The sequence below is a fragment of the Alexandromys fortis genome, unplaced genomic scaffold (assembly GCF_014885135.2).
Source record: "Alexandromys fortis isolate MF-2015 unplaced genomic scaffold, M_Fortis_MF-2015_v1.1 scaffold_10, whole genome shotgun sequence".
Taxonomy (NCBI): Eukaryota; Metazoa; Chordata; class Mammalia; order Rodentia; family Cricetidae; genus Alexandromys; species Alexandromys fortis.
This window is the reverse complement of record NW_026067895.1, coordinates 2,890,722-2,905,119: the sequence shown is the minus strand read 5'-3', so window position 1 is coordinate 2,905,119 and position 14,398 is coordinate 2,890,722. Positions and strand designations below refer to the sequence as shown.

Sequence of the window (14,398 nt, the reverse complement as noted above, 5' to 3'; positions counted from 1 at the left end):
TGCCTAGATCAGACTGGCCTGTGGTCACATCCTTGGGGGATTGTTTGCACTGATGGTTGATTGGGAGGATCCAGGCCACTGTGGGAGGCACCAATCCCTAGGCAAGTGGGCCTGAGCTGTATAAGAAAGCAAGCCAGTAAGCAGTGTTCCTCCATGGTTTCTGCTTCAATTTTCCACCCTGACTTCCCTCAATTATGAACTCTGGCTTGAAAACTGCTTTTGGTTCTGATATTTATTGCAGCAACAGAAAGCCCTTGACCAGCAACCAATACACTGAGAAGCCACAGCTCAGGTTTATTCTTGAAGAAAACTCTTGATCTTTGTCTCTGTTTCGGATTAGGCTGCTATTTCCTCAAGATTGTTATCTGAACACGCTTATTGCTCTCAACCCTGATGCTACTTTCTGGAGTCCTTTCTCACTCCAGACGTCTCAAGAACAGAGACCTGACTCCAGAGCAGTCTCAGGAGATCCTTGTGTCTCGGGCTCTCTCTAAGGCTCCTCTGCCCACTTAGCCTATAAGCCCAGCTCGTCCACTACTGCTCAGTTGGCCAACTCAGACACCGGATGTGACCCTCAACTCAGAGATGGTCATGTCCCATAGAAGCCTGTGCTGACCTCACATGGAGCCCTTGGACATTCCTTTGGTTTCTGATTTGAAACTTGCCTGTCTTCTGCTGTACTATGTGAAGCCAGAGATCCTGGACTTCAGTGTCTAGATAGGGCCATTCATGGTGGAGATGAAGAGCTATGGACCAAAACCAAATATTTACAGTGGGAAGAATAAGAGGAATGGAAACAAGACATACAGCATAGAGGAAGCCCTGAATTTAATGCCTAGAGCCAACAAAAACTTTTACTTTTCAGACAGCTGTGTAGCCTAGATTGGCCCAGAACTCCCAATCTTCCTACTGGGACCACTAAACCCAGCTCCCTCAAATAACAATTATTTACTGTTGTTGTTATTATTATTACATGATTTTTCTTCAAAATGTGATTTGGGAATATCTGGTGACTCTTTCAGACATGTTTCCCAAAGAAGTGACTAGATAAAGGTCATCCGGGTGAGGCATTTACCACCTTTCCCAGCAATAAAAGCTCCTCCAGGACATGGCAGCAGCTGGGAATGGGGGTCTTAGAAGGAGACAGAAAACAGAAGATGCTTGTTTTCCTTCAGAACGAGAGTCATCAATACCCAAGACAACAGGTTCGGTCAGATGCTCAAGCAGGTGCCGAACCTCCTAGGGCATTAATCCAGGCTCCTGTACCCTCTACAGTACTTCATCAGCATTCCATCCCTGGCATCCAAGAGCAATCCACAGCCTCCTCCCAGCCCCACCCGCAGCCAAAGGAAACACACTCAGAGGGGGTTCTACTTCACCCCATATCATCATGGCTTTGCTTCCTTTCCTGTAGTTCAAGGGTGTGAGAACACTGAGATGCCCGGGTTGATCTGGCACCAGAAACAACAGCAAAGGTCGCCACATAAACACGTTTTCACCTGCTGACCTCACAGTTTGACGTGCCGGTGTGAAGGGTGTGTGAGGTGAAAGAGCTAAGTCAGCCTGCTCCAGAGCAGGGTGTGGCAGAGGGCTTTTCCTGTACAGAGTCAGATTCTAAGCGTGTTCAGTTTGCATGTTTAGCTCTGCCACTTAACACCAAACATCCACAGATGGCACGGAGGCAAATGGGCAGGCTGTGTTCCAGGGGCCAGGGGTAGAGCTCAGTGGGGGCCACGAGGCTCTGAGTTCAACTTCTGCCAAATCTCTCCCCTCCCACCAGGTACAGCACAGGTGGTCAGCTAAATCTCACCTGGCTGTGGCTGTGTTTGCCAACATCTGCCCCAGAATAAAAGACATAGAAAAAACATTTTATTTTCTTGAAGTTGGATGCATTTTTTTCCCCCAAAGTGTGAAGCTTTAAAACTGGTGCAAATAGCACTCCTAAATGTGTCTGTGCACTGATGAGGAGTGTAAATTGGGTTACTGTTCTGGGCTATATTTATTAAAATGTTCAGCGTGACGGCTTTTGACCCGTCACTCTAAGAATGGTCATGGAGATATCTATATCTGTATCCATATCCATATCTATATCTATATCCATATCTATATCTATATATCTGAACCTATATAGAAAGATGTGTAGCATTAAAAACAAACAACAAACAAAAACCCTTTCTATGAGCAGTGTCAAATTGACAAAGGTACAAACAGGACATGGTTAGACCTTTTCCTAATTGTCCAGGCCAGACGAGGGCAGACTACAAACCCATTGTCTGAGCAGATAGCCAGCAGGAAATGTAGTACTAGGCAGCTGTGGAAGGAGTCCCAGGTCTTCATTCAGAGTGAACACTCCTCAACCAACTTTGGGGGGACAGGAAGTACACCCCCCTCACAGTCAGGTAACACCCTCAGGATTCCCCTGCTCCTCCTCTCTAGTCTTCTGTGGTAGACTGGGTGATGGCTGAGTTGAGTATCCTGGGGTTACATTTTCAGAGAGACTTTCAGGGAAACATCAAGGCTGTTGAGAGCCTCTTGCCATCTCTCTCTTTGAGGTTAAAAATACTTGGCACCTCTTGGGCGGGGCAGGGTTTGTTTATCGATCTGATTTCGATTAGGATGTAACAGAAACAGCAATGAAGGCTATTTAATTCAGCACAGTTCCAGGTTTTTGTACGCAGAGCGTGGTGTACGGAACTGGTTTCTCCCAAGAACAATGCATCCTCAGCACACCTGCCCCTCCCCCCCCCAAAAAAAAAGCAGGTGGCAGGTCTGGACCATAGACCTCTGCCAAAGGATCCCACTTAAAACTGTTCTCATCAAGGGCCAGAGAAATGGCTCAACAGTTAAGTCAAAATTCATTGCTTTCTTAGAGGACCCAGGTTCAGTTGCCAGCACCCACATGGCAGCTCACAACCATCTCTTAACTCCAGTTCCAGGGCACCCAACACCCTCTTCTTGCCTCTGCAGGCACCAGGCACACCCATGGTACAGACATGAATGCAGGCAAAACATAATATAAGATTAAATAAATCTTTTAAAAAAATCAAAAAAAAATACTTGGCACCGTTTTGCCCCAGGCCTTGGCCACTAGCTGCTCATTCAGCTACTAAAGGAAATTGTCCACTGAAATATTTTATTTTAGGAAGTGAAAAATTATTTTGTTTTCAAAAAAATATTAACGGCTAACCAATAAGAAAGTAATGGAATATAACATGATACTCACTGGAGTAAAAATCTAAGTATATTGGTGTGTGATGGTATCTAAGAGATATATAATTAAAAATTCAAGTTAACAAGATGGCATGCTTTGAGTGGTACTATTTACATAAAATTCATTACACACATTTTTAGATGTGTGTGTGTGTGTGCGTGTGTGTGTCTAGGACAAAATATACCATCAACTGTGAACGTCTATATGGGGTAGGTATAGAGGAGAAGGAATTTCTTCATTTTTCTTAGTCTAAGCTTTAAAACACAAGCATTTGGCAATATTAGAAAATATGAAAGAATTTGAAAATAATAAAATTCTTAATTTCTATAAATGATACATGATGGCAGATACCTATAATCCCAGTGCTTAGGAAGGGGAGGTGAGAGGATCAGAATTCAAGATTATACTCAGCTGTATTGTGAGCCCAGGGTCAGCCTGGGATACATGAGACCCGGTCTCAAATCAAAGCAATGCAGGGCAGGCAAGATGACTCAGCCAGTAAAGGTACTTGCTGCCAAGTCTGATGATTTGAGTTCAGTCCCCAGGATTCATATGATGAAATGAGAGTATATTCCGGCCAGCTGTCCCTGACCTCCAAAAGTGACTATCCCCCCAAAAATAAATGTAAAAGAACAAAGCAATATAAACGAACAAGAAGCTCAAGGGTTTCTAGAAACCATCACTTAGACAAAACCAAATCACAGTAGAGAATAAAAGATGCTTAGTAAGTCACAACTTCCCTTTGTCTCTCTATAGCAATAGTAGCTCTTACCCAGGGCCAGATTCTCTGGGATTTTGATATTTCCATAACAAAATGTAGAAGGACAAAGCACACGGGCTACTGAAATGCTAACATCATGGCGGAAAGCCTAGGCTGCCTTCAGCTAGCGCTACACAGCCGCCACTGCCCTCTGGCCATGCGTCCACCATATTGGTTCATCTTTCTGAGTATTCTCTGATGATGTGATCTCAGAAAGCAGTGGAAAATGAAAATAACTGCGACTCTGAAAGCAACACCTGCTTCTCACGGCAGCTGCTGTGCACAGCATCCCTGATCCATCTTTCGGGCTCGGTTATCTTCAGCTGACCTAATTCCATCTCTTTTCGCACCCAATTTTCAGATACGTATATTATCTTTGAATAGTTCCCCGCACCTAGGAGTCTATTTTTGCCATATTCATCCCTTTTATTGCTGCTTTGTCTACTTTGTTAGAATGGCTGCCTCTGTTCTTGCTTTTGTCTTCACCTTTGTCTTTTCTTCATTAGTATTTTCTTAGTTATGCTATTCTTGTCCCTGAGGAACATGAAAATCAAATCAAACTCTTTGACTCCACCGAAAACCTCCCTGACTCCAGTGTCTTTCCATTTCCCCCTCTAGCCCTAGGATTGATCGAGGGTCTTACAAAAGCAAGCCAAGTCTATTATCATTGAGCCACACTCTGAGCTCTTAAGCTATTGTTTCCTGTGCCCGTTTCATATGTGGAGAGGGCAGGTTCTGTCTGAACAAGCATAATGTCAGCTCCTGCAAGGCAGATGGTATGATGAGCACGGCAATAGAAAAGTCATGGACCACTGCTCTGTCTCCTTGGTGATCCATTAGCACCCATCATCGTTCCCTAGGCTTCCTTACTGATGGGCCAATCATTTCCTCTAGCATTAAAGTATTCTATCTGTTTAGTACTACACAGTCACTGTCTGGTTGAAAAATCAAGTCATTTCTTGGACCCTTTGGAGGACTCACTGGGGAAACCTGGAGGTAGCCAGCTATGGTAGGACTCAGGAAGATTCCAGAAACCACCCAGCTGTCAGTTCCCCAGCAGCTCCAGTTTGGAAGACAGAGAACAAATGAACAGGGAGGATTGAGACTCGAGTGTTCCCTGTGTCCTTGGGCAAATGAGACACAGAGTGAGGCTTTGGTACACATTTAAACCATCATTTCCCAAAGTCTGCATCCAGATCTACAGATGAAACCCAAAACGCTCTGGGCCAAATAATAGTGGGAAATGGCAGAGATGATCTAGGGGTTCTCCTCTTCGGGGCCCTTAGAAAGAATGTACACGGCCCTATTACAGATCTTGAGATAATCTATAGAACATAGAGCTGTTTATTTTGTTTCATTCCAACAAACCAGACTTTTCTTATCTTTTTCCTTTCATTGTTGTTTTGCTCTCGGAACTAACATGCTAGTGAAGAACAAACTTCGAGATCCCCGAGAGTTAGGCAGCACGTGCAGGCCTCTCTGGGCCTTGTAGATTGCACCCAACAAGAATATGGTGTATGGGTTACTTCTGCATCACAATGCCCACACAGCCTGATGGATACAGTGAACTATTTCATTCCATTCTGGTGGGGAGGCATGGAGAGCAGGGTGGTTTATGGCAGTGGGCATGTGTGGTGGAGGCTGTTCACATCACTGCAGAACAGAAAGCTGAGCAGGGAAGAGAAGGAAGGGACCAGGTAGCAGCTATACCCTCCCAAGGTCTGCCTCTAATGACCTACTTCCTCAATTGGGCCACACCTCCTCCAGCTTCCAGAGCTTCCCCAAAACAGCCAGCATCTGGGGAATAAGCATTTAGACAGGAACCCGTGGGGGACACTTTAGAATCAGGCTATTAACATCATTCCCCATCTCCCAAATGACATCTCACAACATAAAACACATTTAGTTCAACATCAAGAGTCCCCCATCTCTCCGGCTCCCCAAACTGCTCAAAAGTCAAAGTTCAAAGTCTCTCTTGAGACCCAAGACAAACTCTTAACTGTGAATCTTTATAAACTCGAGAAGGAAGTTACATTTTTCCAAGATACAATGGCGCAGAGTAAAAATCCCCATTCCAGAGGAGAGGAAAGAGGTCACAGAGAGGAATGGTGGGACCACAGAAAGACCAAAACCAGCAGGGCAACCATTAAGTCATGTAGCATCTTGTCTGGCGCTCGAGGCAATTGGTGCCGTAATATGGGCTCCCCTGGGTTTGCATAGCCCTATCCACATGGCTTTGCTGTTTACAGCTAACACTCCCTCCCTCTTGGGCTATCTCCACTAAGTGCCTCTAGCTCTCCTTGGCCACAGGTCTGGTCTCTCCAACAACCCAGGTCTCCATTTCAATTTTTGCACCCGTCTCATAGAATTACACAAAGCTTTCTTACAGCCTCCTCACAGGGAACTTAACCTTGCTGTGCATCACCTGGCCTCACAGACCTTCCTACGAGTGTAGGCTTCTACAGCACTAGAACAACTGTCTTCTGCGTGTCTTCAGGAGCAGCAGTGTGAAAAAAAAAAAAAAAAAAAAAAAAAACAGGCTCTGCCACCAGCGCAGGTAGCAACTAGGCAACCTGGATCACAGCTGCAGCAGCCTCCAGTGGTTAAATGGCGGGGGAATACTCGCTGTGGAGCTTTGCATGAAAGGAGCGCCTCTTTTAAAAGGAAAATCTTTCAAATGGGTTTGCAGTTTTATACTTTGGAGTCCAAAACAGGTTGGGTACAGCCAGTGTCTGAATTGCCCTCCAGGTACCTCTCCTGTTGCCCAGAGAAAACTGCGGCCTCTCATTAATGACACCAATTTCTGTGATAGCGGTGGCTTCTTTGTCCTAGCCGAGGATGCTCTTTTTCTGGTCACAACTTCAAATGCTTCTTCTCTACTTGTGACTCTAGATTCCCACTATAAATCTGGCTGAAAGCAGCCAGCAACTACAGCAATCTGAACACCACGCTGTCCTGACATCTCCTCTATGACATTAATGCTCATATGTTTGAGTTCAGTTCCATTCAGTTTTCAAGGACACAGGTAAACACAAGGTTTTGCCAGAATGTCACACCAAAGGTCATAAAGTCTTTGCTGTCAGCATTTCTATGAACATTCTGGTTTTCCAAGCCTGCACCAGGATGGCACAGTAAGCTGTGTTTACAATTCTACGGCTACTCTAGCTTGCCTCATCCAACTCCCAAATACCTCCCACAAGCCACTCCAGTGTCCCCAGAGCTGTGTCTTTAGGTTTCATCACAGCAATGGTCCTGTTTCTCTGGAACCACTTTTCTTCCTTTATTCCTTCCTTCCTCCCTTTCTTCCTTTCTTCCTTCTTGTTTCGTTTTTGTTTTTGTTTTTTTGAGACATGGTTTCTCTGTGTAGCTCTGCCACCCTGGAACTCACTCTGTAGACCAAGTTAGCCTTGAACTCATAGAGTTCTGCCTGCCTCTGCCTCCCAGTGCTGGGACTGAAGGAGTGTGCCACCACTGCCCTGCCAGGAACCACTCTTCTTATTCTCACTTTTGTTCTACTGCATCCGGAATACCTGATAGAAGCAGCCGAAGGGCTGAAATATCTACTTTTGGCACATGGTATCAAAGGGCTTTAGTTCAGAACAACAGGAAAGACAGACAAAACTACTCAGCACACAACAATATGAGCATGTGATAGAGGCTGTTCATATCATGGTGTGCCAGGAAGCAGACAGCATGGCAAGAACCAGGGCAGGCAGAACCTCCAAAGGTGGGGCCTGCCAAATAGTCTCCACCTTCTAAAGTTTCCACAACTCCCCGAAGTTGCTCCAAGCTGAGAATCAAGTGTTCAAAATACAGGGCATAAGGTACATTTCAGATTATATATACAATTAAATTATATATTTAAATATAAATTCTATTTTATATTTCTATTATATTTATAATTATAAACAGTACACATTCCTATTTTTAACCTCTACAGATGATCACTACTAACATTTCAGAACCCAGCCTCACTATCCCTAGATGCATTGGCTTCAGACCCCAGACACCCCAACTCAACCTATACTGACACTACAGAGAGCTCCCAACTCTAGATACACCATAGTTTTTCCTTTTAGATACCTCTGATACAATTTACTTTATGAATTAGGAACAGTAAAAAATTAATACCTAGTAATAAAATAGAATAATTACACTAATATAATAAAAGTTATTTAAAGGTGAAGACAAGAGGATCGTAATTTTGTGTCTAGCAAATTTTAGTAAGACCCTGTCTCAAAATAAAATTTAAAGGAGCTAGAAGCATAAGGTGCTTTGCCTAGCATGTAAGAACCCCAGGGTTCTTAAAAAGTTTTGATTTGCTCTCTGTTCCCCCAGCAGACCCAATTCCTCAGGCTGGCAGACTCAACCCCTAGTGCTGCAACACGACACCAGCTGCAGCCTCCCTTCCTGACTGCCCACTGTGTCCTGGTCCCCAGCTCGGACAGACAATGCCTGCTCCACCACAGGACATGCCTACCAGAAGACAAAGTAGCCTGAGCACAGACTTTCTCTACTTCCTCTGTTCCCCAAGCAGACCCAAGCCGACCCAAGCCTTTAGGGTCCCTGCCCCCACTTCTACACCTGCTGTGAATCCCACAGACCACCCCCTCCTGACCTCCCAGAAATCAGCCCTAAACATATAATCACCCCAAATCCAGATGCCAAGACCCTGGCATGAAGATGATAGAGGCCCTTCAAGAGGAAATGAATAAATTCCTTAAAGAAAGCCAGGAAAATACAGTGTGAAGAAATCAATAAATCTTTTAAGAAATCAAGAAATACACTCCCCCAAAATTCATCAATGAAAGAGAAAACAAGGAACAAAACCCAACAAAGTCAAACTCAGAAATCAGCACCTAGACCTATAGTCATCCCAAACCCATATGCTTGGACACCAGTATAAGAACACAATCAACAACAGCCATGGCAATGTCACCGTCAGAGCCCAGCTAACCTATTACAGAGAGTCCAACACAACCATTCCGACACAGCTGAAGCATAAGAAAAAGACCTTAAAATACACTTTATGAAAATGATAAAGGTCTTTAAAGAAAAAGTAAGTAAGTCTTAAAGAAAGTGAAGAAAAGACACAAGCAGTTGGGGGAAATAAATAAACCCATCAACAAAAGCCAAGAAACAAAACAAAACAAACAACAACAACAAAAACCAAGCAGTTGAAGAAAACGAATAGAACGGTTCAAGACTTGAATGTGGAAATAGAAGCAATACAGGAAACGTAAACAGAGGGAATACTGGAAATAAAAAATTTAGGAATTTGAACAGGAGCTATAGAGGCAAGCTTCACCAACAGAATATAACAGATGGAAGAGAGAATCTCAGGCATTGAAGATATTATAGAAGAAATAGATTCATCGGTCAAAGGAAATGTTAAATCAAAAAAGTTTCTGCCACAAAACATCCAGGAAATCTGGGAAACTATGAGAAGATTGAACCTAAGAATTAATTACAGGACTAGAGGAAGGAGAAGAATCCCAGCTCAAAGGCCCAAAAAATATTTTCAACAAAATCATACACGATTCTCCTAAGCTAAAGATGGAGATGCCTATAACGGTACAAGAAGCATACAGAACATCAAATAGAATGGAACAGAAAAAAAAGCTCTCTCATCACAAAACACTAAACATACAGAACAAAGAAAAAATATCAAAAGCTTCAAGGGAAAAAGATCAATTGACATATAGAGGTAGACTCATTAGAATGCACCTGACTTCTCTCTCAGTGTAGACTCTAAAAGCCAGAAGGACCTGAACAGCTGTCCTGTAGACTCTAAGAAACTACAAACTCTAGCCCAGACTACCACAACCAGCAAAACTTTCAGTCACAATAAATGGAAAAAATACAATATTCCATGATAAAGTCAAATTTAAACAATATCTATCTACAAATCCAGTCCTACAAAAGGTGCTAGAAGGGGAATTCCAAACCAAGGAGGCTTACTACACCCATGAAAATACAGAAAATAAATAATCTCACACAAGCAAAACCAAGAAGAGAAGTGTGCATACATGCACACATGTGCACGCACACATGAACACATACCACCACCACTACCATCACCACACCACCAATACCAATAAAATAACAGGAACCAACAATCATTGGTCATTGATAACTCTCAGTTTCCAGGGTTTCAATTTAAAATGCACAGACTACCAGGTGGTGGTGATGCATGCCTTTAATCTCACTCAGCACTTGGGAGGCAGAGGGCAGAGGCAGGCCTGTGAGTTTGAGGCCAACCTGGTCTACCAACCGAGTTCCAGGACAGGCAGGACTGTTACACAGAGAAAACCTGCTCAGGAAAAGAAAAGAAAAGAAAAGAAAAGAAAAGAAAAGAAAAGAAAAGAAAAGAAAAGAAAAGAAAAGAAAGGAAAGGAAAAGAAAAGAAAAGAAACAAAAAAGCACAGAGTAGCAAAGTGGGTGAGAAAACAGGATCCATTCTTTTGCTGCTTCCAAGAAATATATCTCAATATCAAGAATTAACATTATCTCAGCGTAAAAGACTGGAAAAAGATATTCCAAACAGATGGACCTAAGAAGCAAGCTGTGTGGTCATCTAAATATCTAATAAAATAGACTTCAAACCAAAACTAATCAAGAGATAGAGAAGGACACTTCATACTCATGAAAGGAAAAAAAAAAATCCAAGATGACATTTCAATTCTTAACATGCGCAAAACACAAGGACACCCACTTTTATAGAAGAAACACTACTATAGCTTCAATCTCAGATTGATACTCACACACTGATAGTGAGAGGTTTCAGTACCCCCCTCTCACCAATGGACAGGTCACCCAGACCAAAACCAAACAGAGAAATACTGGATCTGACAGAAGTTATAAAACAAATGGACCTAACAGATATTTACAGAACACTTCACCCAAACAAAAGAGAATATATCTTCTCAGCATGTCATGTAACTTTTTCCAAAATTGACTACACACTCAGACACAAAGCAAGTTCCAATACATACAAGAAAATTGAAATAACCCCTTGCATCCTATTTGGCCACCATAGATTAAGGTTGGATGTCAACAACAACAGAAAAAACAGAAAGCCTACAAATTCATGGAAACTGAACAACTCTCTTCTGAAGGAAAAATGGGTCAAGATAGAAATAAGAAAGAAATTAAAGAGTTTCTAGAGTTCAATGCAAATGAATACACAGCACACCCAAACTTATGGGACACAATGAAAGTGGCCGTAAGAGGAGCTCTCATAGCACCAAGTGCCTACGTAAAGAAACTAGAGAGCTCATACTAGCAACTTAACAGCACACCTGAAAGAAACAAGTACACCCAGGAGGAATAGATGGCGAGAAATAATCAAACTGAGGTTTAAAATCAATAAAATAGAAACAGAGAGCAAAAGAATCAGTGAAATGAAGAGTTGATTCTTTGAGAAAATCAACAAGATAGACAAGCCCTTACCCAAATTAAAAGGAGAGAGAATATCCAGATTAACAAAATCAGAAATGAAAAGGGGGATATAGCAACAGACAACAAGGAAATCCAAAAAAATCCTAAGGACATACTTTGAAAACCTGTACTCCACCCAAAAGCCTGAAAGAAATGGATAATTTTCTCGAAATGTACCACTCATCAAAGTCAAATCAAGATCAGATGATTTAAATAGACTTGTAACCAACTCCTAGTAAAATAGAAGCAGCTGTAGTGATACTTTGTTTGTAATCTAACAAATAAAGCTTACCTGAAGATCAGAATGCAGAGCTAAACCACTAGTGTCTCTCTCTCTCTCTCTCTCTCTCTCTCTCTCTCTCTCTCTCTCTCTCTCTCTCTCTCTCCCTCCCTCCCTCCCNTCCCTCCCTCCCTCCCTCCCTCCCTCTCTCTCTCTCTCTCTCACACACACACACACACACACACACACAAAACCATTAATTAGCCACACACCTAAGCTATAGAGAACAAGCAGGGGTGGCCACACTTTTAATCCTAGCACTGGAAAGACAGAGGCAGATGGATCTCTGTGGGTTCAAGGCCACCCTGGCCTATCTGAGAGCGAATCAGTCTAAAAGAGAAACAGAGTTCACACCTTTGATCCCCATACTTGGGATGACGTGTCTTAATCCAATCTCTAGAGAGGAAAATAACACAGGAGTTCAGTGCGCAGTCTGAGGTCTGGTGGAGAGCACTGCAGTCTGCAGTCATGCTGAGGACAGGATTGCCTCTTTGTTTGTCGGAGCCTCGGTAAGAGCTCTCTAGTGGCTTGGCTGCTTTGCTTTTCTGATCTTCAGCTTGAACCCCAATATCTGTCTCTGAGTTTTTATTAATTGTGCCACAAGCAGTCATTAAAAGTCTCCCAACCAAATAAAGCCTAGGGCCAGGCAGTTTTAGCGCAGAATTTTACCACACTTTTAAAGATAAGTCAATGCCAAGACTCCTCAAATTATTCCACAAAACAAAAATAGAAGGAGCATTGCCCAACTTATTTTATGAGGCCACAGTTACCCTGATACCCAAACCACAAAGACTCAACAAAGAAAGAGAATTATAGATCATTTTCCCTCGTAAACATAGACACAAAAATACTCAATAAAACACTCGCAAACCAAATCCAAGAACACATCATAAAGATTATACACTATAATAAAGTAGGTTTCATCTCAGAGATGCAGGGATGGGTCAACATATGAAAATCTGTTATCCATATAAATCCACCATATAAACAAACTGAAAGAAAAAAAAATACTATCATCTCATCAGATGCCAAAAAGGTCTTTGACAAAATCCAACACCCCTTCATTATAAAAGTCCTGAAGAAATTAGGAATATAAGGGATATACCTCAACATACTGAAGGCACTGTACAGTAAACCTATAGCCAGCATCAAATTAAATGGAGAGAAATTCAAAGTGATTCCACTATAATTAGGAACAAGACAAGTTTGTCCACGCTCTCCATATCTATTCAATATAATACTTGAAGTCATAGCTAGAGCAGTAAGACATCTAGGGGAGATCAATGGGATGCAAATTGGAAAGGAAGAAGTATTATTTGCAGATGATATGATAGCATACATAAGTGACTCTTAAATTTCCAACAGGGAACTTTTACGTCTGATAAACACTTTCAGAAAAATGGGTGGCTACAAAATTAACTGCAAAAAAATAAAAATAAATAGCCCTCCTATATACAAATGACAAACAGACTGAGAAAGAAATAAGGGAAACAACATCTTTCATGGTAATCTCAAATAATATAAAGTATCTTGGGGGTAACTCTAACCAAGCAAGTGAAAGAATTTAATGACAAAATCTTCAACTCTTTGAACAAAGACATTGAAGACATTATCAGACAATGGAAAGATCTCACATGCTCATGGATTTGCAGGATTAATATAGTATTAAAGTCCACCCTACCAAAAGCAATCTACAGATGCAATGCAATCACCATAAAAATACAACACAACATTTTCTACAGACCTTGAAAGGATAATACTCAACTTCATATAAAAAACAAAATCAAACAAACAAAAAACCCAGGATATCTAAAACAATCCTGAACAATAAAAGAACTGCTGGAGGTCTCATCATCCCTGATTTCAAGTTTATTATAGAGCTATAGTAATAAAAACAACATGGTATTGGCATAAAAACAGACACAGTGATCTATAGAACTGAATTGAAGACCTAGCTATAAATTCATATACCTCAAGATTCACTCTTTGGCATACACCCAAAGGACACTCCATCCTACCATAAGGACATTTGCTCAACTCGTCAACTGTGGCTTTATTAATAATAGCTAGAAACTGGAAACAATGTATGTTGCAAATTTGGTGGCCCCTACCAGCCTGCAGTAGCCTGGAGTGGCAGAGCATTTCCATTGTCATTGTGTAGAGTTGTGTAGCAACATGCATCCACTTTAAAGGTTCCAGCCACCCCGAATCACTCTGCCTTGTTCATTCTGTCTTCCATCTCTTGGTCTGCCTGCCTCCATCTCTCTCTCTCTCTTTCATGTCCTCACTCTGAGATGGTCTTTCACTCTCTCCAATCCCAATAAACCTCCTGCATTAGATCTGTTGCATGGTGTGATCTCTTAGCAGCACACCTTGGCTGGACCTGCCAAAGGTACTTTTTTGCCACTTAATCCTTACAGCCTAGATGTCCTTCATCCAAAGAATGGATAAAGAAAATGTGCTACATTTTCACAATGGATTATTATTCAGGAGTTAAAAAAATGACATCATGAAATTTGAAGACAAATGGATGGAACAAGCAAAAAAACTATTGTGAGCGAGGTAACCCAAACACAAAAAGAAAAACACGGCATGTATTCATTAATAGATGGATATCAGCTGTTAAGTAAATGATATCAAGCTATAATCTGTAGACCCAGAGAGGTTAGGTAAAGAGGAGGGCTCTGGGGGTGAGAGTGGGGGGGTA

The 14,398-nt window shown here is 42.1% G+C and overlaps 1 protein-coding gene across 11 annotated transcripts in view; it reads right to left on the bottom strand.

The window, feature by feature from the left end:
* Prune2 (prune homolog 2 with BCH domain) overlaps window positions 1-14,398 on the bottom strand; it is a 243,185-nt gene that overhangs the window by 57,525 nt on the left and 171,262 nt on the right. The window contains exon 1 of one of the 11 annotated variants that reach the window (XM_050159021.1): window positions 12,046-12,186. The exons of the other annotated variants lie outside the window; for them this stretch is intronic. Within the exon in view, the coding sequence (XP_050014978.1) occupies window positions 12,046-12,161 (116 nt within the window). The 5' untranslated portion in view covers window positions 12,162-12,186. Of the gene's footprint in view, window positions 1-12,045; window positions 12,187-14,398 lie in introns of those variants that run through there. 11 annotated transcript variants of the gene reach the window in all.